The sequence below is a fragment of the Bombyx mori genome, chromosome 21, assembly GCF_030269925.1.
Source record: "Bombyx mori chromosome 21, ASM3026992v2".
Classification (NCBI taxonomy): Eukaryota; Metazoa; Arthropoda; class Insecta; order Lepidoptera; family Bombycidae; genus Bombyx; species Bombyx mori.
Genome location: NC_085127.1, coordinates 906,813 through 932,851, shown reverse-complemented (window position 1 = coordinate 932,851; position 26,039 = coordinate 906,813). Strand labels below are relative to the sequence as shown.

General features: G+C 37.5%; 2 protein-coding genes across 3 annotated transcripts in view; both read right to left on the bottom strand.

Moving 5' to 3' along the window:
• Positions 1 to 6,953, bottom strand: part of LOC101736840 (chondroitin sulfate synthase 1) — an 83,856-nt gene extending 76,903 nt beyond the window's left edge. The window contains exon 1 of the mRNA XM_012689781.4: positions 4,495 to 6,953. Within this exon, the coding sequence (XP_012545235.1) occupies positions 4,495 to 5,262 (768 nt within the window). The 5' untranslated portion in view covers positions 5,263 to 6,953. The remainder of the gene's footprint in view (positions 1 to 4,494) is intronic.
• Positions 6,954 to 16,911: 9,958 nt separating this feature from the next.
• On the bottom strand, positions 16,912 to 25,692 carry LOC101746332 (uncharacterized). 2 transcript variants are annotated; one of them, XR_009976015.1, is made up of 2 exons: positions 23,275 to 25,613; positions 16,912 to 17,783 (listed from the first exon to the last, which is right to left on the bottom strand). XR_009976015.1 is itself a non-coding variant. In XM_004925380.4 (2 exons), exons 1-2 carry the CDS (start codon positions 25,339 to 25,341, stop codon positions 16,995 to 16,997), a joined length of 1,590 nt encoding a protein of 529 aa, XP_004925437.2. In that variant the 5' UTR covers positions 25,342 to 25,692; the 3' UTR covers positions 16,912 to 16,994. The 2 variants fall into 2 exon arrangements, 1 of the variants encoding a protein (XP_004925437.2); XM_004925380.4 differs by having other exon boundaries at positions 16,912 to 17,120; positions 23,878 to 25,692.
• Between the last annotated feature and the right edge of the window lie 347 nt (positions 25,693 to 26,039).

Genomic DNA, 26,039 nt, shown 5'->3' with positions numbered 1-26,039 from the left:
GTGCTTATAACTAGTAAGGTTGATATGCATCACAAAACCGTAACACGAATCAATGCAAAACACTCTCAAAATCCGACTTCACGATCGAGTGTCGTCAGTCAAGCGAACCCAAAACGTAGAGCTTTGCTTTGTTAATTTAGAATTCCCACAAATTCACATTTATTATTGTAAGTTTATAACATAACAATAACATTGCGCAATCGTGCCACTTTCGTTGCTACAATGAAAAGGAGAGCAGCCGTGGAAATTACAGAAATTAGATTTCTTATGTAGATAAATAAAATTAATGAATCGAAATGCTATAAGATCAGGGATGTCAAATTAACGAAGTCTTTTGTGTCAAGAGGTAACATATTATAAGACGGCTTGGTTGGTAGGTGCGCATTAGTACGTATTGTCCTACTTAAAGCCTATTGAAGTACCTGAAGTATCTGATGAAGGTACTATTGCCACAAATAGATGATAAGGAAACAGAGCTGTTTACGCTTAGTGAAACAAGATTATCACTAGAACCATCACAGCACGTGACTAATAATTTTGTATGTTAATAGCGTTTTTTATTTCGTTACTTTTTGAAGTTATACTTCTTTAGGCGCGTTATGAAAAATTGATGAGAGTGAAATTTTACGATGCACGTGCACCGTGACACAAAATTAACAGAAATGAAGTTGCCCACTAAATCGCTCATTACAATACGACCGACGTAACTTGGCAAGTCTGAATATAGCCACAGGTGAACTTTCCGAACCGTACCGAGAATTACCGAATTTATACGATGTCAAGAAAACGGATGTCCAATATGCGTGTTTGAGGATGTTGTTTAATCGATTTTTTTACAAGCTGATTAAAAAAATTTTTTTAATAAAAATAAAGTATAGCTTCTTACGCGCGTACATAAGTACACGCACCCTTTTTTGTATTATAATCAGCTTAAATTATAATTATAGCACGTTGCTTAAAACAACAGCTGATCGTGTTTTATTCTTATATACCTTCGATCAATAATAGTACTATACGTTTATCGTTTCTATTATGTATCGGAAAGTAATCTAGCTTATTGAAATATTAAATTACATTGAACGAATAGTTCAAAAGTGTTCAACATACAATAAAGCTATGGATCATGGACACGTTCAAACTGTCGTCTGCTACGCCGGTCTACTAATGCATGTCTCACACATAAATAGATAATACTTTTTTCTCAGCTTATTTCTTCTACACGTGTCGAACACCCCTGTATTAAACTATTTATTTTGTTTTCCGACTGGCGTACCGTGAGACTGATCAACATATTGAGCAAAAACGCTGTTTTTTTAATACGCTTTTATTAGCTTCAGACGTATGTATGTATGTAATGAAATCTTTGAACATGATTTTGACCCCCCTCAAAACGTCGGATTAACTCGGAATTTGGTATACTTATTAAGGACTGATGACAAATCAATATAAAAAAAATTGAAAAAAAAATATTGAAAAAATTGAAATTAAACAAAAAAATGAAAAATAAATAATAGTTTAAAAACTAACAAAATACGCTTTTATAGAAATTCTAACTAAAAAATAGAAAATAAATTTTAATAAATTTGAATTAAAAATAGTGTAAGAAAAAATGATTTTATTGTAAAAAGCGTGGGGTGCTTTTCAAGATAGTATCAAAATAACCCTTATTATATGTTCATAAAATATTTATAACTACTTAAACCATGCTTTTTTTACAATAAAATAATTTTCTCTTACACTATTTTTAATTCAAATTTATTAAAATTTATTTTCTACTTTTAGTTGGATTTTCTATAAAAGCTTATTTTGTTAGTTTTGTTAAACTATTATGTATTTATTTTTTGTTGTTTAAAACGGCACTGTACGCATTTTTCAATATTATTTGATACCCCAACGACATTCTTCCGTCATGTGTGTCAACCACGGAATAGATAAATAAAGTTGGAATGGTAATGTAGGCGGGGCAAGCGTGCCACAGTTATGATTGTACAAACATAACTCGACCGATTCTTTCATTCACCGCGTTTAGTGCGCTTCGGACTACTTTAACCAACAGATCTCCGCTTTATAGTGCCGTGTTGTGCAATTATAACTTGTAAAACAAAAAATCAGACCTCAAGTATAGAGCGAGGAGGTATATCTTTCGATCGGTAAGTCGAAATTACCATTTAATTACAATATTATTTGTCTAAAACATAAAAATATACTGAGCATTATGAAATTCCAAACATTAACAATATTATTGCAGCAAGTTATAAATAGCATACATTGCGCGATGTGTACTCGCCCAATGAACGCAATGACCAAGTCAGCTTTCAATGTACTACATGCATTGCGTTCTCTACACTTCAATCTTTGAAATTTCGGCATTTGCCCTGATTGGCCGTGGTGCAGTTGTCGATAGTGAGGTGACCATGTGGTGAAATAAAATCATTGACAGAATTTTCGACTATATTTATATTTGACATGGATATTTTTTGCATTATTTTATATTTAATTAATGATACCTAGTATATTCTTAGTGAGACGTATTTTGAGTAAAATAAATATGTATTATTATTATTGAATTATTATTATTGAATTAATGTGAAGGTATAATATAAAGGGACATGTAGACCTCTCATTTACGGGTATTTACTATATTGTCTTAGACGTATTAAAATCTAAGTAAAATGCTATTTGACTTATGCAGTTAATTAAACATTTTAGGTTTCCTAAAGAACCTAACGCCAGCGAACAATGGATTGACGTGACAGGTAGAGGAAACTGGAGACAAAGACGAGTACTATTTACTACTACTACTCTAAACATTTTACTGAAAATGATTTTACCATAAAAAAATCAGAATACACTTAATTTTGAAAAATTCATTCGCAATTAATAGCAAGCGCCAACTGCTTAACAAATACGTTTTATTCCAGGGACAGTGAATATTTGTAATTAATAAAAGTAAAATAGTTTTTTTTTTTCAATATTTATTCCATGTTTCATTTTCTCCATTCATTCATCAGATAATTTATCGACAAAGATTATCGATTTTATCAAGCACTAGCGTGTATGAACATTTTTATTGCCTTTTTGCGTGTGTGAGTGTGTATGTCTACGGGTGTTTTGTGCTAGTTTGCGAACGAATATCTGCCCTGAGATTTGTGTGTGGGTGTTTTTGTTGTGTGCGAAATACTTGTAATCACAGTACGTGTATGTGTAGAAATTAAAATAGTGGGGATGAAGCGGCGACACTGGTTCTAATACAAAATTAGAGCAACGGCCTTTCCAACCTTATACCAATAACTCATTATTGTTAACTGTTAACGCGTTAAACAAAAACAGCGTCTGAAACATCAACGAAAATAGTTTTGAAGACGCCAAAGCCACCCCTACTTTATGTGACACAAACAAACAAAAAATGAGATCTGGTAACGTGAATGTTTATTTGTCTTAACTCATTTTAAGCGGTACGGTTTGTTGAGTTTGTCTAATCTATATATTAATACGTGAAGGAAAAACTTTGTATCCCTTTTTACGAAAATTGCGCGGACGTAGGAGTATGACATTTCCCACACTTATAGAGAATATAGGGAAGAAGTGCACAATGCTAATATTTTTTAAAATTATGCCTAAAATCTGCTCGTCTACACGTGATACGATACATTTTCTTAGAAAAAATTGGTACCTGTCAATACGAAACAATCCCTTAAGAGGGGCAGTCACGCAGCACACTTCGTTGTGAGGAATCAATTATGAGTGATGTTTTCCAACTGTTTATTGTCTATTTGTGATCCAGTTAAATGAGAAACCATAATTTAAGTCGCAAATTTGTAGTTAGGCTACTTTTTCACATGCTCAAAATTTTAAAGTCTACAGAATAAAACCTATGTTTACTTAGTTGTTTTATTATCTGTGTTGAAAATGTTCTTTATTTAAATATTATTTGTCAAAAATAATTATCAACCTTTTTGTCCAGTATTTAAATGAAAGTCAGTTTTATTACAAGCAGTAAACATCGCGAATTGCGTATTTTCACTTAGAATTCTAATCAACAAAAAGCCGTTAGTATTTACGCGTGCTCCTAATTAATTCTAATTTAGCTAATTATTCGCAAATAAAGCTGCGACAGGTTCAGCGCACCAACAGAGGTGCGCCTGAGTCACGTTTCCGCTTGATTGTGACAATACTTTTACATTTTTGGATTTTGGTTTACGAACGCAATAAAAACATAGGTTATCTCTGATTGTCACAGATAATGTGATATGAATCGATATTGACAGTTTGTAGTTTTACATGAATACAATATAGTACGAAAATAACTTTAATGATTCAAAGTAAATTGATGATTGAAATCGTGTTTTTTGATGTTTCTTGTGGTTTATAGAAATCCTTTGCTAAATATAGACAGTTATAGTTTTCTTTCTTTTTAAATTTTATTTCTAAATGTTTTCATCTTGAACTGGATAAATTCATAACAATCACATTTTAAGAAAGATCAATACTCACATCATAACTCCAAGTACAGGATACACCGGCAAACTTGGCGACACAGCGACCCAGCTCCACGTCCTCGTGAGTGGAGTACAGGTGCTTCAAGCAGTACTTCACGTGAGGGGCCACTCTCCGCAGGGTCTCACGAGAAATCAGTACACCAGGACCACCCATACAGAAGTTCTCATTATAGTCCAAAGCTAGCACATCTTTTTCATCGTTGGTTCCCCTACCAGCTTGCCCTATGAACTGAGGCTTGCGGCTGTCCACCGAACGCAGGAATTCCTCTAATTTATCACCTCTTACGTATACATCATCGTCCGCTCTCATGAACCACTCGAATTTCTCCCCATACTTTTCGTACATGTGCAACAACATGAGGAAAGATTTTTTCTGAGGAGGATAACTGTCGTCTACGTTGCGCAGCGGCACGAGGGGCAAACCCGGGGCCCGAGACACTTCTGAACTGAAAAACGCGATACGCCCCGGCAGGTCCTGGGCCCAGGTGTCGTACACTGCCCTCGCTCTCGTCGTCAAATATTGTTCGGCCGTCATCACACCGACAAACACTAGAGTTCTGTTTGAATTATGAACAGTCTCGTTCGGGTTGAGACCTATTAAGGCTAGCGGTTCCGGGTCCGCATACGAGCGGGCCGACTCCGGACAAGCCTCTATGCTCGTCCGCGAGGAAGTCCTCAAACACAGCTTGAGAAACACTCCGAACACGACGCCGGCCACGAGCCCAGTCACCATGTGCATCCACCTACTTCTTCGAGGCATCATGGCGGTACTGCAGAATCAACACTAGCAACCACGATCACCCGGCGTCCACATGTGTACGTTCCAGGAATAACGTTTTTATCCCTTTTTTGTATCGTCCGGGAGGGGTAGACATCAGCGGGCTGCTTTTTTGTTCGGTTGTCGCTCCCGTCGGGCGGGGAGCGCTCACATGGCCGCGCACGTCGCCGGCAGACCGTCGCGCAACTCGAAATCGAACTCTATCGCGATATCGCCGGCCTAAATATCAGATTTTGCAGATGTTATCGGTGCGAGCGCGGCGAGGCGCGGCGCCTGCGGTAATGCGACTCGTGCATGCTCCGCGTCGCAGCGAGTCACCGAGCCGGGCAGCTGTTATCGCGCGAGAGCAGTTCGACTCGTGCGCCGCTCGCGAACCAACTGGACTGCTCCTCACAACAAAACCGAACCGTGCGGCGAGTGAGTGTCCGCCGTGCGGAATGTGTCCCTTTCGCTCGTTCGCCGCTCCTCAATCTCCGTCCTCGTCGGGCGCGTCGTGGGTCGCTCGATGTGAACTTGTCCCATTCATTGCGGCCAGTCTGAAGGCGTCGACAATAGACAATGCGGTATTCGCCTATTGTCTGCTGGGTCACCGTCTCGCGGAAACTCAATTTTTATGACCCATTTGGCGCGGTCCAGGAACCACGCGACAGCGGCGGAAACGGTTCCTTTACCTGTTTCGACTCGTGAACAACCAGGTCGATTCGCGTGACGCCTCATGAAATGACCGCTTAAAAAAATCGTCATTTTGCACTGTTTTCCTCTGCAGGCCTCATTTGATAAGTTGACAATTAGCGAGAGACCGCATTATCATTGTATCGATTACATTTTTTGCTCTCAAATTGATGTGCGTCTGTTCATTGACCCATTTGACACTAGCTGAGTGCGATCGTACGATCGCTTAAGTGAGTTGAAACTGGAGTACTTTAAACTTTAGGCAACAATCTTATAATATAAAGTATACATACGAAATATAAAATTATAAAAACTACGTTCCTTAAATATAACACAAAATGAACAAAACAAAATAAAATATATTTTTCACGACGTATCATCATTAGGTACTATCACACAGGAGTAAAACACATAATACTTTATCATTATTTCTTGGCATTGACCCATTACATTACATTCAAAACGATAGCCCCTGCAACATGTAAGAAACCCTTAAATTCAAGTTTATAAGGTTGAAAGTAGGACTGGGTGTTTAAATTGAATACATGTGTACAAGAACATGGATACGTAAGATAAATCAAGCCTGTCTGGGCTTCTGAAAAGACAAATGCGTTATTAAATGATTGAAAATGAAGATCTACGGCGATAAATCATTGATATTTTATTGAATAAATCGATGGTCCAATTAATTTATTGGTTTTATATCAATCTCTGGTCAGTCCACGCAAACTGACGGTAAATTGAAAATACGTAATTTCTAAGCGACTTCAATTGAAAACAGAAGACCTCATATTGCATTTGTAACGGGTTTTGTATTGTTAGCATGTCAATATTTAAACATATTTATTATAATGCTATTAGTATTTTATAACTATATAATTGTAAACAAACTTGCTTTCTGTAAACAATTTCAATTTGGAACTGACTTCATGTTCATAATAATAATTGTCCAAAAGTAAAAAGTAAATAATTTTAACAAACTTCAAAATAAAGGAATTCTCAATTCGGACACTGCCTATTTAATGTAAAATTTTAATCTTCATCCTCACTTTTTTTTATTGCATACACGGGTAAACGAACCACCTGATGTTAATGTCGACATCAACCTTGTGAGATGAGATCCAAGTCTTGATCGCATTGAATAATATTGCATGTAGGCACCACCCTTTAAAACGCATATCGCATATCTGCGGCAGAACGCATATGTGCCACGCGGCAAAAATAGACAGGACCGAGATACTTACTCGTGTGGGCTCTCCTTCTCCCCTATAACCAGTGATGTAAAGTGCATTTACGAATCAAGGTGATGCCTTCGTGTAATTGTTACCATCGCAGCGCCTGCAGAGTCCATCCATACTACCTACATAAAAGCATTGCTATAATCCACTATGCGCTTCCAGATATCTTATTTATCATGCGGCTTAGGTATTTGTACCCTGAACGGTGTTTCCTGAGCACTCACAATACCTACTAGTATAGTAATCGGCACGAGTCGTGAGCTCTCGACAAAAAAGAGGGGGACCATCTGCGCATCGTACACTTAAGCTAAAATTAAATAGATAATTACTCTTTAGTTTTGTACCTTTTTTATAATTAAATTAACTTCGTTCAATTTGGGATTTAGAAATGTGTTAGTATTATAATGTTATAATAGTGCCCGGGGTTTCGCTCGAATATAATTATAGTCAGAAATAATCCTATTTTTAACCGGCTTTCAATAGGTTACCAATTCATCCCTTTTTTTCTATTCAACATGTATAGTGTCGAAGTTTTACCGCTAATTGACTTTTCCCATGTGTTGACGGATATGGAAGAAATACACGAATTTATATTATTAAGCTTTAGGTTTTAGACGATTTTCATTGATTTCTCTGGTTTTTTTTTTATTGCTTAGATGTGTGGACGATCTCACAGCCCACCTGGTGTTAAGTGGTTACTAGAGCCCATAGACATCTACAATGTAAATGCGCTACCCACCTTGAGATATAAGTTCTAAGGTCTCAGTATAGTTACAACGGCTGCCCCACCCTTCGAACCGAAACGCATTACTGCTTCACGGCGGAAATAGGCGGGGTGGTGGTACCTACCCGTGCGGACTCCCAAGAGGTCCTACCACCAGTGATTACGCAAATTATAATTTTGCGGGTTTGATTTTCATTACACGATGTTATTCCTTCACCGTGGAAGTCAATCGTGAACATTTGTTGAGTACGTATTTCATTAGAAAAATTGGTACCCACCTGCGGGATTCGAACACCGGTGCATCGCTACACACGAATGCACCGGACGTCTTATCCTTTAGACCACAACGACTTCAAAAGTGCCAGGGAAACCATTTGAATAATATACCTTAAGCTATTTCTAATTGATAAGCTTATAAGAGAATCTTACAGCTACTTTATACAAGAACTATGGGACTTATAAAAAAGATGTGGTGTCGTGGGACACCAGGTAGGAACGAAGTTCCTTCGGCTAATGTAGAATCGACACAATTTGCAAAAAAAAAACGTGCTCAATTTTATGTTGGTTTTCTTGATTTTTCTCTTAAATTTTGCTGATTAGTTTTTATTTAAGTACAGGAAAGTATTTAGGAAATTCAGTATTTTAGGAAAAAATAAATTACGAAAAATAAAAAAGATCGTAATTCAAATTATCAATTAAAATAACAAAATATGTCTCTTTATTTTTGTTTGACAACATAAAATTAATAGAAATAGAAATGATCACAAAATAGAGAGAGAAGGGATGAGAGAACGAAAAGAAAGAAGGAGAAAGAGAAAGGTATTATACACTACTCGCTTGTGTATACGACTGTCGCGCCTGCGCACGTCTCATTTAACGGTTTTATTCCATGGACTTTTTCTTACGGTTTTACTATCACATTTTTTTTAGTTCGGTCGCGCAGCAAAATCCCTATCTCCTCCAAGCCTGCCGTAAAGAACTTCGTTACAACAATTCCTTAAGTAATCTTTTTTACGAGTATTGATCAATGCCTAAGACAAAAAACAAAACATTGATTTTTACTAAAATGTTTCATAAAATATATACACTTGTGGTCTTCGTTGATCGAAGCTTGTGGTACTAAATGTAAATTTATCCACAGTACAATATTCATAAGATGCCAATATTCATAAGTTGGTGCCTGAAAGAATTAAATGAGGTTGAGAAAAAATGTGTGCTTAGTAGGTACCTAGGCGGCACTGAAAAGGGGAATGCCCACTCTCCATAGTGTGCTGGGCCCAAGGTGGACATCTAATATTACTATAAAAATGGACTGATTCAAATTCTTAAATGTATTAGATATCTAAAAAATATATTGAAATTGACGCCACTATTATAAAAAATATAATAAAAATAAAAACTCGTTTTGAGGTTAATTTTCTACAACATGTAACATATTTAACGCACACCCTCAAACACCCCAATTAGACTTTAATAGTATAAACGCTATGCACACACCAAATATTATTTATATGTGCGTTAACATTGATTATTTGTGAAATTAGTTATTCCCATTTCGTGGAAATAAAATGGTCACCGATTCACACTCCGCTGCGCACGCACACACAGACACCTACTCGCCGCGCCGCTTGTTCAATGCACTTTAATGACCGTTTTCGTATTTGTTGTTTTATTTTAGATAATACTGCAATGTCACTTTTCACTTTATCAAAGGCGGTTATTATCTTATTCTTTAGTTCTTCGGCACTTATTGTCTGTGTGTTATAAACTAGCGATTTAATTCGCCCCCACCAAAAAAAGTCGAGAGGCGTCAAATCAGCTGATCTAGGAGGCCACTGACCGAAAAGACAGCGAAATACGGGAGATATTTTATTTGCACTATCACTTGACCTCTTATCGATAAGGTGGACGCGGCGTGACTGACTTGTCAAAAATATTTTGTTGACTTCGTTGTTTAGATTTTTCTTTGATCACCGCCGACGCAACCGCGTCGCCGCTAACATCGGAATTAGCCTGCCGTTTATTGTAAGAATATTAAGCCGACGAAAGAAAGGGATAGTAATTATTTTTGTATTACGTGGTTTTCTTTTATGTATTGTAGTGTTGCTGTGTGCCGGCGGTCGCTGTTGGTATTGTGTGCGTAGGTATTTTATTTTGTAATAGACTATTAGCCTTGAAATAAGTATCAGATTTATTTAATTAAATATTTTTTTTTTTTACTAATTTGATATTTCATTTTAAAAAGTCTTAATACCCTGACTTACGTTCCATTTTCGTTTCTATGAACTGTTTAGCTAGCTGTGTAGGGTAACTGTAATTTACTTAGTTTTAACTAAATTTTAGAAAAAAAAATTGGTACATAAAAAACAATCAAAATCGATCCAGATTCCGATTCTGAACAAATTACTTTCAGGGTGTGCGTTAATTATGTTACATGTTGTATATAAATACTTCAAGAACTTTTCTTTTTTTAATGTTTAAGATGTTCCTAATGTATTTTTATCCAATTGTAGTTATTAGGGTATAAAAAACACACATACTTCTTTAAATATCTATATTTTCTTCTTCTTCATACACAATTAGTAAATCATCTAAAAATAGCACATGAATATATACACGGTTTTAAATCTCGGTCAGGTTAAAAACACAATTCACACAATGTTTTCCAGTCGTAGTATGAAACGTTATTGATAAAAGTAAAATAAATTGAAGAAAAATCAAAACACATCCATTTTGAACGCAAGCACAAGCAGCAAGCGAAGTGTCAGTCAGTCAGATTAAATTCAGTGTTGTCAGTATAAAGAAAAATAATTACATGAAATTCTTATATCGAATTTTTTTTTAAATAACCGATAATTGATTTATTTCTTAATCTTTTTTTTACGAGTACACATTATTTTTTATGCTTTTGTTTTAGTTGTATATATTTAAATAACAATACTAGTAAAGTTTTTTTTATTGCTTATATCGGTGGACGAGCTCACAGCCACCCTGGTGTTAAGTGGTTACTGGAGCCCACAGACATCTACAAGGTAAATGAGCCACCCACCTTGAGATATAAGTTCTAACGTCTCAAGTATAGTTACAAGTTAAAGCCCAATGGGTATGTCCTTGATGTTATTTTATGTGCTTATAATCCATTAAAATCGATTGATTAATGATAATACTTAAAATGATTAATTTTTATGTTTTATATACTTAAAATGTTTACTTAATACGTAAAAAGTTTTGATGCTGGCAATATTTTTCCCGCAAACATCAAAAACCTTGTTTTTTCAATGGAGTTACTTTTTTAAACTACTTATTGTAAACTGTAGTGGCGTTTATTTGGAAGAAAGTAAATGCATATTTATTTATGACAAAATTAATGCACTAAGTATTTTTTCTCTAATCTATTGTCCGCTTTGGGCCTGAAATGGGCATTCCCCTTTCGGGAATTAGCGAAGTGACACAACATTACTATTTAAAAATGTATTTATTGCTTTTCGAAGTATTCTCCACGAAATTTGACACATTTTTCCATGCGATGGAACCAATCATTGAAGCAACCATTCCATTCGGAAGTTGGGGTCTCCAAAATGGCCGTTTTGTAGGCGTCCACTGCTTCTTCAGGTGATGAAAATCTCTGTCCACGCAATTTATTCTTTAGTTTAGGGAAAGTATAGAAATCATTAGGGCTTAGGTCGGGGCTGTACGGCAGATGGTCTAATAATTCTATGTTTTCTTGCCCTAAAAACTCTTTTGTTCTGTGCGCGGTGTGAGAGCTCGCATTGTCGTGATGGAGGGTGATGCGGCGGTTGCAGTTCTCTTTACGGAGTTCAGAAACGAGCTGTGGCAAACAAATGCTAGCATACCATTCTGCATTAACCGTTCTTTGTCCCTCAAGAGGTTACTATTGTTGATCGAAGCTCAAGAGGAATAGTCGTAACATGGCCGGTTTTGGAGACAAACGTGGTCACCATTTTTTTTGCAACACTCCGTGAACGAACAATTTTTGTTGGCTTTAACTCATTTTCGAACACCCAAACTCGTGACTGGTTTTTTGTTTCGGGTTCGTACGCGTATATGCAGGATTCGTCACCTGATACAATGTTGTATACAGCATTTGAGGATCCTGCGTGGAATCTTTCGAGAGTTCTGACGCACCAAGTAACGCGAGCCGCTTTTTGCTCTTCACAGAGCGAATGCGGTATTCATCGGGAAAACAACTTTTTTACACCTAATTGTTCATGCAAGATTATTTGTATTTGACTCATGCCAATGTCTAAAGTTGCCTGAATTTCGCGGTATGTCACATGTCGATCTTCCTCAATCAGCTTACGCACAGCATCAACGTTTTCTTGGGTGACTGCAGTTTTTGGACGACCTTGACGGGGATCATCACTGAGCTTGACACGTCCACGTTGAAACTCAGCAAACCAGCGATAAATTGTGGTTTTGGATGGGGCTTCATCACCAAATGCAGAAATCATCCGGTCAACACACTGTTTTTGTGTTAAACCACCTCGAAAGTCATAATAAATCATCGCTCTTGAATTTTCTCGAGTCAATTCCATTTTCTCAACGACTAAACAAGTTTGGCAAAACCTCGTGACAAGGCCGAGAATCTTTTTTTAAATAAATAAATGGTATTCGATTTTTAAAACCAAGGAGTTTTCAATTAAAAAGATTTTAATATGACAGGAACAGTGGAAATATTCCATTCCCGATACTTTTAGTGCAGCCCTCGTAAATATAGATAATACATTTAATATTTAAAAATGAACGAAAGTGTAGTTTGTTGCAGTGATGCGCGTGCACAACACAAGGAACCAATCGCAACTGACGGCTTGTGACGCGACTCGAGAAGATCCAATCACATAATCGATATGGCCGACGCCACGGGGTTCCTGCCTCGTTTCACCAAATAGACCTAAGAATGCACTTATGCGCATGTCAAGGTCAAAGCTCACGACTCGTGCCGATTTTTTTTTTATTGCTAGATGGGTGGACGAGCTCACAGCCCACCTGGTGTTAAGTGGTTACTGGAGCCCATAGACATCTACAAAGTAAATGCGCCACCCACCTTGAGATATAAGTTCTAAGGTCTCAAGTATAGTTACAACGGCTGCCCCACCCTTCAAACCGAAACGCATTACTGCTTCACGGCAGAAATAGGCAGGGTGGTGGTACCTACCCGCGCGGACTCACAAGAGGTCCTACCACCAGTAAGAAAGACTACTTACTTTGGTCCGTACTTAGTTTCCTTCTAGTCCCAAATATCAATAATTTAAAATTAAGTATTAGAATACCTTCAGATCCTATAATTACTAATCAACTTGTTTTGAGATAATCAAAACAATTTAAACAGTCATAAAATGTTTTTTCTATGTCCGCATATTGTATCTTGGCGATATACATCAGGATCTAATACAACATAATAGTTACAACATGCAATTAAAATTTTATTTGTCGTTAAATCAAATAAGGATGTTCGTAAATGCATTTGTTTGGTACAAATATTATATCTGTTTAATGATAATTGTTCGTTTAAAGATTGTATCTAAGTTAGGGGAACTTTACTGAGCAATTAAAATGTGTCGCGTATTTCGTCGCAAGATAATCAATAAATTCGGATCGGTATTTGATGACATGGGCATATAGACATGTCGTCGCGTCGTGGCCTAGAGGATAAGGGGCCCGGTGTACTCAGATCAATAGATGCGACTATTTCGGCCTTCAAATGCGGCAGAAAGACATCAATTTTACCTACTAAGAAAATACGTTGCTAACACTTTCGTCGCGCCCTTCGCATTGAAGATACCGCATCATGTATCTTATGTATAACTAGCGACCCGCCCTCGCTTCGCTTCGGAAACTGTAATTTATTATTGAGTTCTCCACTATTTAATGGATGTTATTATACATATAAACCTTCCTCTTCAATCCCTCTATCTATTAAAAAAAACCGCATCATAATCCGTTGCGTAGTTTTAAAGATTTAAGCATACATAGGGACAGACCAATATAGGGACATAGAAAGCGACTTTGTTTTATACTATGTAGTGATTATCTCAAAAAATTGCGACCCAGAAGAACTGGCGAGAAACTCAGTGGGTTGTGTTTATGGCTTAGTTAGTTGTTAGTTCACACGTCGAGTTCAACGAAGGCGGTGACCGGTACTTTAAGAACCTAAAAGCACCGAGATTGTATCCGATAAGACATGTTCCGGGCTTTTTTTTCCTACCTTATCTGAGACTTGAGAGGCTATATCAGCGTAACCTTAATTAGTAGGTGAGCTCACGGGCTCAAACCTGATGACGTTGCTAACATGAACCCTAGCAAGAGCCGTGCTTCGCAGAATCTACCACCGGATCGGAAACGCGACCCACTGAGAAGATCTGGTGAGAAACTCAGTGGGCTGTGTCTGAGGGTGTTTCTGGCGATGCGGCGACGCGACGGTGGCTTTACGTCGCCTGATTCGGATATGGAGCTGCTCCCACACGACAACGCTCGACCTCATACAGCACAACAGACGGTCTCTAAGCTACAAAAGATTGGGTTGGAAGTTTTTCCGTCATCCGCCGTACTCACCAGACCTCGTCATGAAGCTTTCTAAAGTTTGGAAGTTATTTTTATTTATTGCTAAGTGGGCTCATCCGGTGTTAAGTTCATAATTTGGACAAATTCTCGGGAGAAATAAAATCATTTTTTTCCTACCTATGCTGATAGCCTTGAGAGGCTATTTCAGCTTCGCCCTAACGTGTAGGTGAGCTCACGGGGCTCAAGCTGGAGTGTTGCTAACACTGGCCCTAGCTAGAGCATTGCTTCGCAGAATCTACCACCGGATCCGAAACCCCACCCCCTGAGAAGATCCGGCGAGAAACTCAGTGAGCTGTGTCTGTGGGGAAAATCAATACTCGAGAGACAGTATAAAATGCCTTTGAAGTTTGTTAGGTCCCGAACACCTGACTTCTTAAAGAAGGGCATTGAAAATTCACCCCGGCGGCACTACCACTGTCAGAGATTAATCGATACGATGGGTGGATGAGAACTAGTTAGTTCCTCCACTTTACAAGTTTCCGTTTTTATAGGAGGTTGATTTTGTGGTGATTTTGGTTTATTAATAAACAAATATTTATCAAAAAATTAATATCTTTCTGTTCACTAAACGGCAATTTCGTAAGTAAAGGCCATTTAAAATTTGTATCTTCCACCATCTAATTACGAGACTCGGTATTAAAATGAAAAAAAAAATTATGATAAAAACCAACTCACAATTAATAAATAGGTACTACTATACACAACTACTACTGTTACTAGCCCCAAAAAATATGCACCGTCTCGTTTATTAGGAAACGCTTCAAATTAGGTTACAGAGGCTACTAATACGATAAGTAGGTACGTGATGAAACCGCAAAACTGTTCGTAATCACGTCTAAGACATTGAAAGCCTAAAATACAAAGAACCTAAAATACGCAGTCTAGCAACATTGAGAGTATTTATTTATATAGTATATATAATATAGAATATAGTATATATGTATAATGGTATTATAGTAATCTTTCCGCTGCCGTATCATTCTTGTCAGAGCGGTCGTAATTGTCATTCAGTATCATTGTTGTGGGAAGTTGTTATGCGGCTCACTAGCAATCGCCACTTCTCCCAGTTTGTGGTGAGCCTGGTACACTCATGCAAACAGCCGCCAACTGTCGACTTGACTCGGTCGGTCCATCACATGGGCAACCTTCCACGCGGTCTAGTGCCTTCTACTTTGCTTTGAACGACAAGGAGCTCTATGGAGTCATTTCCTCGCGGGGAGATATTATATGTCCAAAAAATGATAATATGCGCCCATGCACGAGCGCCGAAAGAAGCTGCTTAAGCAGAGCTCTTTTTTATTCTTACCTAAGCTGATAGCCTTGAGAGGCTATTTCAGCGTAACCTTAACTACGAGGTGAGCTCACCGGGCTCACACCGGAGTGATGCTAACACTGACCCTAGCAAGAGCAGTGCTTCGCAGAATGTACTCAGAAGAAACTCAGTGGGCTGTGTCTATGGGTTAATTCGCTCGTCGAACCCTTCGTCGCAAGCGACGGATACGACGAGGACGGTGACCGGTGCTTGTGGTTCATAAAAGCACCGTTAATGAATCGGGAGGATCCGTAATGACGTGTTTTGGGCCAGAGCTCTTGAAGAATACTGTGGTAATAGGTTAACAGTATTCAATTAAAGTATGTTAATACTACTTTGTTCTCCGAAACTTTTTGTTTTCATATCTAATCTCTAGTGCTTGTAATATGTTTGCTGTCTTTGTCCACAGTACTTCGTGACGTAAGTGCAAAATGTGAGACGACAATCAAGTTAAGTGGTTACTGGATAGACATCTACAACGTAAATGCCGTTGAGATATGAGTTCTAAGGTCTCAGTATAGTTGCAACTTCTGCCCCACCCTTTAAACCGAAACGCATTACTGCTTCACGGCCGAAATAGGCGGGGTGGTGGTACCCACCCGCGTGGATTCACAAGACGTCCTACCACCGGTAATTACGCAAATTATAATATTGCGGGTTTGATTTTTATTACACGATGTTATTCCTTCACCATGGAAGTTAATCGCGAACATTTGTTAAGTACATTATTTCATTAGAAAATCGTTTTCGTATCTTTCCCCTTTTTTATCCACCCTGCGGTTAGTCTCTTGAATCTCCGATCCTAACTCCACCATGACCAAAGTGGCCAGATGATTATGGTTCTATTGCAGTACACGTCGTTTTCAGAGTTCCGTCTCGGCAGGTGTCGGATGCTCGGTTGAGCGCGCCTGACTCCCAGACCCCGTGTCTCCCAAAGGATGTAGGACTCTGCCCAAAACTTCAGGTCCAATACCAAAAACCAGAGAACTCATTCCACGTGAAAAAAGAAGCGTTTTGTGGATAACGCGCGTGGTTCCAGATCAACCATTATCCTAAGACACGAAGCATCCCTATCTATTCAGTAATTGAAATAAATAAAAGAAACATATTACATAATATTATATTCTCTGTAATATAGATTATTCTTTCACATTTACATACATTATTAAATTACCTCACTCTTAACAATTTACGTTACTAGTTCATCAATCGCTTTATCCCTGTTGAAGTCGTGCTTAGCGAGTGCTGATAACACACTCGCCTCCGAAAAGCCTAGATCCATCATCTCACCCACGACCAGAAGGCATTCTATCACCTGAAATTAATAAAGACAACATACACTTTCATCGTGATCGTTTAATAACTAAATAACTTTGTTTTATTGATTGTAGGCTACGGATATCTAGTTACCGGATCCATCCTAAAATTATTTAACATTAGTAATATACAAAATCACTAACAGCTAGTTGAAAACTTGGTTTCTGGCTATATAGTTAGCACACAGCATAGTTGGTTTTAACTGCCCTTAAACTTAACCAATTTGACTAACCGCTATAAACCAGGAGGACAATGAACTCATGCACCTATTTAGATAATGAAAATAAATCACACCATTATGAGTCAATACACATTTGTCAGCCAAATATGATATCTATATATGAATATGAATGACAGAATTGGGGACTTCATGTCGAAATAAATGTTTAAATAATTGGTTTAAATTAACCAGCTGTGTGGGATAAAAGAAGCATTACTATTATAAGTTTACCAAGGCGAATTGAGTTGTTGAAACTTAAAAACGAAAAAAATGGGCTGATGAAGAACTTATTAACTACGAAAAATGGTTTTGTGAATAATTTTTCATCAAAAAATTTGTTGTTTTCCTACAGATAGAGAAATGTCTGAAATCAGTCATGTAAGTAAAGTAAAACTTTTGTTATATAATTATAAACGTTCACCAAACTTGAGCATGTGTCAGCTATGTATGTATTCTTCTTCTTCTTCTTCTTTTAGATAATTTGGCTCCAACGCCTTTGGCATTGATTTTGCCAATGTCAAAGTATTTACAAAAATAACAGGTGCTTAGAGAGGGAAAAAATTACTAAATCTAAATACAAGTAAATTTGGTCGGTTTTTCCATACGCGAATCTGTGGTTTTAAGAACAGCACAAACAAATATATGTTAGACTAACTACTTTAGAGATAAATATTATTAGCAGATAAAAATTTACACAGAATATTTACATGTTTAGAATAGACTAAAGTTAATAAACAATTAATATTAATAGGTCGGGGAATGTCATTGGGAAGGATATCATAAAGAGGGGATACGATATTGGGGCAGTCGAAGAAAATGTGATCCAGGGTACCCTCATCTAATCCACACTCACAAAGAGAATGGTCACGGACTCTAATTTTGGCAAGAAAAACAGGGGAGCAAACATGGCCAAGTCTAAGACGGATTATAGCTGAGACAATTTTTTTAGGAAGATGGCAGTGGGAGGAAAACCAAGGCTTAGAGGGCAGGGTCGGTTGCAAGTTACCATAATGCTTACCTACTGACTGACGAGAAATCTGCCAGCTTTCATTCCAAGATTGAAGCATATCAGATTTTGCCAGAGAATGTAAATCTCGAGTAAAAATTTTGTTATACTTGTTACAGCCCATAACAACAGCCTCCTTGGCACAGGAGTCAGCAAGCTCATTCCCACAAATTCTGCTATGACTTGGGATCCAGACGAGAGTGACATCAAGTCCGGAGCAGTGACATTGAAAAAGAGTTTCTTTAATTTTTAATATAATTTCAAAATTGACTTTTGAATGCGATGGAAATTTAGTTATGTCTTGAAGACAACTTAAGGAGTCCGAAAAAATTACCGATTTACTTAGACCGCGGGTTTTAATAAAAAGAGCTGCTTCTAAAAGAGCAACAGCTTCACCAGAGTACACAGAGGAAGTCTGAGGGAGTTTGTATTTTAGGGAGATTTTAAACTTGGGGATCCATACCGCAGCACCTACAGGACCATTTTGGGATAGTTTAGATGCATCAGTGAATAGGTGATAATGATTAGGCCATTGTAGTTGTACTATGTTCTGAAATTGTAAATTTGCTACTGGGGAGTCTTTATGGATCCCAATATTCAAGAAGGTAGTGGGACGAAATAAAAGACAGTCAAAAGAGAAAAGAAAGAGGGGGAATTTATCATATTGAAAAATTGGAGAAGCTAAATTTTGCAGTTTCTTATACGAGTTGACAAGAGGAGGTACAGATTTATGACGCCAGTATCTAGAGGTTTCGGTCAGTTGAGCAAGTTGGGAAAGTAGAGCTAAAAGGGGGTGGTTTGAGAGAGAAATTACTTTGTAGAAAAATCTATCAGCTAGAAACTGTCTACGCAAGGCTAAAGGAGGTTCAAAACATTCAACTTGTAGGGCATTTATAGGGGAAGATTTCATGGCGCCAGAGATGATTCTGAGGCATTTTGATTGAATACGATTTAGTTTTGTAAGTGCCATTTTATTACAAGGCTCCAAAACAAAGCAACCATAGTCAAAGTGACTTCTAATTAAAGCATTATAAAGAAGCTTCTGGCTGTAAGGATGTGAACCCCACTTAACACCGGAGAGTGCGCGTAGAACATTGATGCTCTTCTCAACTTTATTGCAGATATAGTTTAAATGGTGAACACCGGAGAGTTTAGAATCCAAGAGAATGCCCAAAAACTTAACTTTACTCAAGACTGGAATAGATTGGTTACAAATTTCAATATTTATTTCAGGGATAACTCTCTTACGGGAGAAAGCAACCGCAGAACATTTAGGGATGGACAGGGATAAGCAGTGATCATTCAACCAAGAATTCAGGTTAAACAAAGCAGAATTTAGACAATTACAAGCTTGTGAGAAAGAATTAGATATGGTATAGAGGGCAATATCGTCAGCATATTGGAGGATACGGCAAAAACGGTTCACAGTAGTATCTAAAATAGCAGTGTAAATATTATAAAGCAGAGGACTGAGAACAGAACCCTGAGGTAGACCTTTCCAGGTTCGATGAGAAGAATTTTCACCTAAGATGCGAACTATAATAGATCTGTCATAAAACAAATTGAAGATAAAATTCACAATTCTAGGAGGCATATTCAGGTTAATAAGTTTTTGTCTAAGTAAATGAAGGTCGACATTGTCGTATGCAGAGGAAATATCTAGAAAAACTGCTATAACATGACGATTTTGAGAGAATGCAACACGAATATCTGAAGTGAGGAGGCTCAGGCTGTCCAATGTTCCGTAACCTCGTCTAAAGCCAAACTGACTATTAGGGAGAATAGACCTGTTTTCAACTATCCATTCTAGACGATTTTTTATCAAATGTTCCATAATTTTAGCTAGCACACTCGAGAGAGCAATAGGTCTATATGAACAAGATTGAGCTGGATCCTTGCCTGGTTTTAGAATTGGGATTATCAATTGAGTTTTCCATGAGGCTGGAATAGAACTGGAGAGAAATATATGATTTAAAAGGTTTAGAAAGATTTTTTTAGAAGAGTCAGATAATTTTTTTATAAAAGAGTACGGGAAGCCATCTATACCTGGGGCTGAATCTCGGAGGTTGTCAAGAACACAGCATAGTTCTGCAAATGAGAAGCTGGAATTCATGGGGTCATTAGAGGCGGAGGAGGGAATTAAGGGACAAGGTTTAAAAGGCACAAAGGGTGGGCAGAGTTTGGAGATAAAATCAGGAAGCCAAGACAAGGAATTAGAATTAATATTATTATCAGATTGTGATTTACGAAATGCTTTTATTTTTTTCCATATCAAGGAGGCAGGAGTTCTTGGGGAGAGAGACTCGCAAAAATTACGCCAAGCAAGAGATTTCTTTTGTCGCAAAAATCTTTTAGAGATGGCCGAAATTTTCTGAAATTCTAGGAAATTCTCTAAAGAGAGAATTTTAGAAAATTCAGACTCAGCCTCCTTGCGTTTTTGGACTATTTGGGAGCATTCAGCATCCCACCATGCTGGTGAGGGAATTTTATTTGAAGCTGAATTCTTTAAGGGAATGGTTAGTTCGGCAGCGGAGGATAAAATGGAACAAAATTCTAGGTACAAAAATAGAGTATTTTCATCATTTGCATCAGGAAGAGATTCAAGATTATTTTGAACTAAAGATGAATACTTTTGCCAGTCGGCCTTGTTAAGTCTGAATTTCAAAAGGGGTTCATATGGAATTGAAGATGGGATGGAAGAATCGGCTAGAGTTAGTAATATTGGAAGATGATCACTGCCATGGGAGTTGGACAGAACAGACCAAGAAATCGAGTTAACTAAAGAGGGAGAGGACAAGGACAGGTCTGGGGCACTTGGACTTTGGGATGGGGATACTCTACGGGTGGGAGTTCCATCATTAAGTAGACACAAATTTAATTCATCAAGTTTATCAAGAAATAATGAGGAATTTGAGTCACATAACTCAGAACCCCACATTGTATGGCGTATATTAAAATCTCCTAAGACTAAGAGAGGACATGGAAGAGAGGTTAAGAGTGTCGAAAATTCTAGAATAAGGTTACTGTTAGGGTGAGGGATGTACACTGAGACCACTGTGATGTTAAAGCAGCGAACTGCCACAATGTTAATTGCTGAGGAATGAGGAGGAAGGGTAATGCGAGAAAAAGATATATTTCTTCTGACCAAGATAGCAGTTCCTGCCCAGCCGTCGTCTCTGTCATCGCGGAGACACGAGAACCCGGGCACCCTAAGCAGAGTATCCGGTCTCAACCATGACTCCGCAACAGCAAAGAGGACAGGGTTATATTGATTAGATAGATAAATTATTTCTTGTTTTTTATTTCTGATACTACGACAGTTCCATTGTAGGACCTTCGTCATTATGCTTTGGTTGAGAGTTGACGAGACTAGAGATTAAAGCGTGAATCTGAATCAAGACGTTGTTCGGTAGTATATCATTGAATTTTGATAAAATATTTAGAAGCAGCATTGACATTAATTCCGCGAGATTATCATTTGTAGCAGGGGCACAGGGGGTGGGAGTGCTAAGAGCACAACCATTGGGTAAACAAGAGTTAGGAGGGCTAATAATATCATTGTGAGCATGACGATCATAAGACTTGGAAAGTATTGGTTTAGACGATTTTTCAATAAAAACAGTTTTTTTGTATGAAGTTGACGGAGTATGACGAGAAGATGAGGGGGAGGAAGACGGGAGGGTATTCGAAGATGGAGCTGATCGGCTCAGGAAGATAGGTTTTTGGGGAAGAGAAGAATTGGCAACATCGGCATAGGAGGTGCGGACTGAAGGAAATCTGCGAGCTGCCTCAATATAACTAATATTTTCTTCAGACATAACCATCTTAATTGATCTTTGACGGGCATGTTCGGGGCATTTCGGGTCAGAGGCGGGATGACAACCAGAGCAGAACAAGCAGGTTATGTTATTTTCTGAAACACTACAAGAATTACCTTCATGGGGGCCTGCGCATCGAGAGCAGCGGGCTTGCGATCGACATTGATCACGAATGTGCCCAAAACGACAACACTTTAAACACTGAATAGTGGGAAGAGTATATATGTTTACAGGGAGGGAAACGCTGCAACAATATACATGTTTAGGAAGAACTTGCCCAAGAAAAGAGAGGACAACTGTACCCGTCGGTTCCCATACTGTTTTTCCATCTATTTTCTTTTTCTTATTCATTCTTCTGGCTTTAATGACGGTGGTTGAAACAGACCGACACTCAATCCATGAGACTAGGTCCTCAAGAGACCACTCTACAGGAATTTGTCTCACGACACCCATCCTGGTAACTTGAAAGCGTGGAATAATTGCTGACAATTTGTTAGATGAAAGTAATGGGTTTGTTAAAAATGAATTCGCTTCGTTATATGTTTTAAAAATAATAGCAGCCCTATTTCTACCCATGTTTTTAATTTCATCTATCCCTGAGATCTTACCATTGTAAATAATTTGAGCAATTTTAAGGGTACGGGTGTGGTTCGAAACTGGGGCAAAGTCACCATCTGAACGAGATACATGGACAACAAAAGGGCCAGAGTCAGTTTCAGAGTAATTAAGAACTGAATTGTTATCAAAACCTGGCCGGGTGTAGGTATGTTGATTAGAGGCAGCTGCCGGTAAATGTGGAGCTGATCTTTTTTCTGGGACGCTTAATACGTCTTCCGCAGGGCGTTTTTGTGAAGCTTTTACAGGAGAATTAAGTATTAGAGAAAGATCGTCCATCTCTGAATCTAAAGAAGACCTCCCTCTGTCCGGCGGGACATTTTCGCCCACCGAGGACGACATTGACATAAAAAATACACTTACCAGTTAAATGAAACTTAAACTAATCCACCACCAACAAAAATAGGGCAACACAATTCTTAAAAACACAGAAAAAACGGGAAAAACACTAAAAATAATCGAAATGCGTGTGATCTGACAGATGTCCAACTACCCTCTCATGTATGTATTCAGAAAAAATACTATTCAGTACCAAGATTCGGATCATAACATAGTCTATGATTGTAAGGAACCACCCATAGAGTTCAATAGTTCACAAAAATTATTAAATTTCTGCCAACTTTACCTTAAACCTCGAATTTTAATTGCTTATTGCTGTTGGCTTACAAGAAATTTATTTATCTAACTAAATTCAAGCGGAACTGTGATTGATAATATCGGTCACTATCTATTGTTATCAGTAATAAACACACTTCACATGAGAAAAGAATGAAAAATTAATTTAAAACAGAACGAAGTAGAAAGAAAGATCTACTAGAGCCGGCTTCAGGTCTCTCTAGCACATCCAGAGATGCAGTGTTGAAAAATATCAGAAAACAAATCGATTGAATACCTTAAATAATTAACATGAAGAAAAAATGAAAGCCTCTATAACAATTTCATCTAAGTTTTGTTACTCACATTCATAATAAGCGTAAATTCTGTATTTCACACACTAATAATAACAAAAGAATATTGCTTTAAAAAATGACATTACTCACACAATGATACTTTGTCAATCCATACTTTAAATCTATTTATAATTTATTGTTCTCACCTTTTTATCATTTTCACCTACTAATGTACATACTCTCACAACCCTGTCCAAAGAGAACCCCATCCCGTGTATTCTCTGACACATGCCTTGAAGTTTAGGAGGCAACTTATCATAGGGATTGGGTAAATGCTCAGACTTCTTTCTTCTTCTTTCACTCTTCTTCTGTTTGCTGGAAGATGGCTGTGGAATGTTTGCTGGAGCGGGGCTTACGTTGTAAGATCTATCATTCATTTTTAATTTGGCAAGCTCTTCGTTTAGTTCCTTGACAATATCTGGTACACTACGGGACCTTGACTTTACTATCTGAGAACTGGGCAGTTCCTCTACTTTACAAGTTTCCGTTTTTATAGGATTTTGTGGTGAGTGCTCCTCAATTTCATTGGGTTTATAGCCTAATTGATACTGAGCTGGTGAATACTGATAATAGTAAGGCTGGGATGAACACTGTGCATCATTAGAAACTTTTATATCTGCTGATATCACTTGATTACTATAATAATTGGGTACTGTGTAAAGGTTAGGAGAGGCATTGTACTGGTAATTCTGTGGAACATTAGCATTATCCAATTCTGGAGCATAGTAATTACTTGGATAATGATGTGTATACACCAAGCCTTGCTCTTGTGTTGGCTGCTCCACATATGAATTAGGTAAGTAAGAAATTCCTATTTGAGCTTGAGAGGCACAGTTAGGTACCCCATAACCTTGCTCTATTAAATGGGGTTGTTGTGAACAGCTGACAACAGATTCTTTTTGACTTTGTAATACTTGAGCTAGTAACTCCATATCATTTATAGTTTTCAACTCAACATTATCAAAAGGGCTGGATGTATCATTTTCAAAATCTCTATACGTCAAGGTGTCTATATTGTGATTGTACTGAATTTTGCTCACTTTAGCATTTAATTTGTATGTTTCTAATGGATCAGGGTCATCTAATAGACTTCCTTCATAATTAAACTTAACAAGTGTTGGTTGAAGAATGTTCTGCGACTCATTTGCAGTTGTTGCAGGTATTATATTAATATCTGTTATGCTAACTTCAGCGGTTTCTTTTGTATCACCTATGTTACTATCACAGTTAATTTCATTTTTCTCATCCGAAGTCAGTGGATTTATCTCGTCTGTACTAGGGTAAGACACTTCAGACACATTCAGTTGTTTCAACCTTTCTTTTTCCTCTGCCAAAGCTATGGCATCCAACTTCTTCTGTTTTGCTTCTTCCAACAGCTGTAATCGATGTTTCCTTTCGTTTTTCTTCGTCTCCTTAATCCTTCGCAGCTCTTTAACCTTGATAAGGACATTCGACTCGAAACTAGAACAATATTTAACGTTGTCCACAACATTTTGAGCTCTGATTGGGCATTCTATTAAGGTGTACGGTAGCTCAATACTTGGAGGTTTTTTGTATTTTTCCGATATTTTAACGGGCACTCCGTCCATGAAATCGCCAAAATGTGACATATCAAAGCTGTATGTCAGAGCGATAATCAAACAATGATAGTGCAATGTTTGTTTCTTTCAAAACTATCACTTTTAAGGTTAAGTAGCCACCGTCAGACGTCATCACTTATCACATCAGAAATTTATGATGTATAAATCACAATTTCAAGACTTCTTTCATATTTTCTAAATAAAAAATGGTTTTGTAGTGTTTTTATTAAATTTCTCAATTTATTTGTGACTTTGTAGGATTTTGACAGTCTTGTTTTGTCATTTGTCAAGCCTGTCACAATTTTTTTTTTAATTTTGTGGAAGTTTTATAGACCTTTTACTTCAGTGGGTATGTAGTACCGTAATTAATATATTAATCTGTAGTGGAAATCCAATCTATTCTTATTTTTTTTGTGTGGCAATTGGCTTCTTGTTATGCCATAGCAGCCAGAGTCGTGTTTAAAAAAAAATTTAAAATGTCATGGAAATGAGATAAAGAGACTGGGATTAATTTGATGCATAGAAGGTTTCATACTTCAGCACATATTGAAGATAACATGATCCATTTTTATATATTAAATTGAAATTAAATGAAACGGTATTAGATGGGATGAAATAAAGTCTCAAGCTACTTCTACTGACTTTGTTTCATTTTCCCACCTTTGTGCACTTTCACAGATGCTAAACAGCTAAAAAACCAAAAGCCAAAATAAAACAAATTACACAAT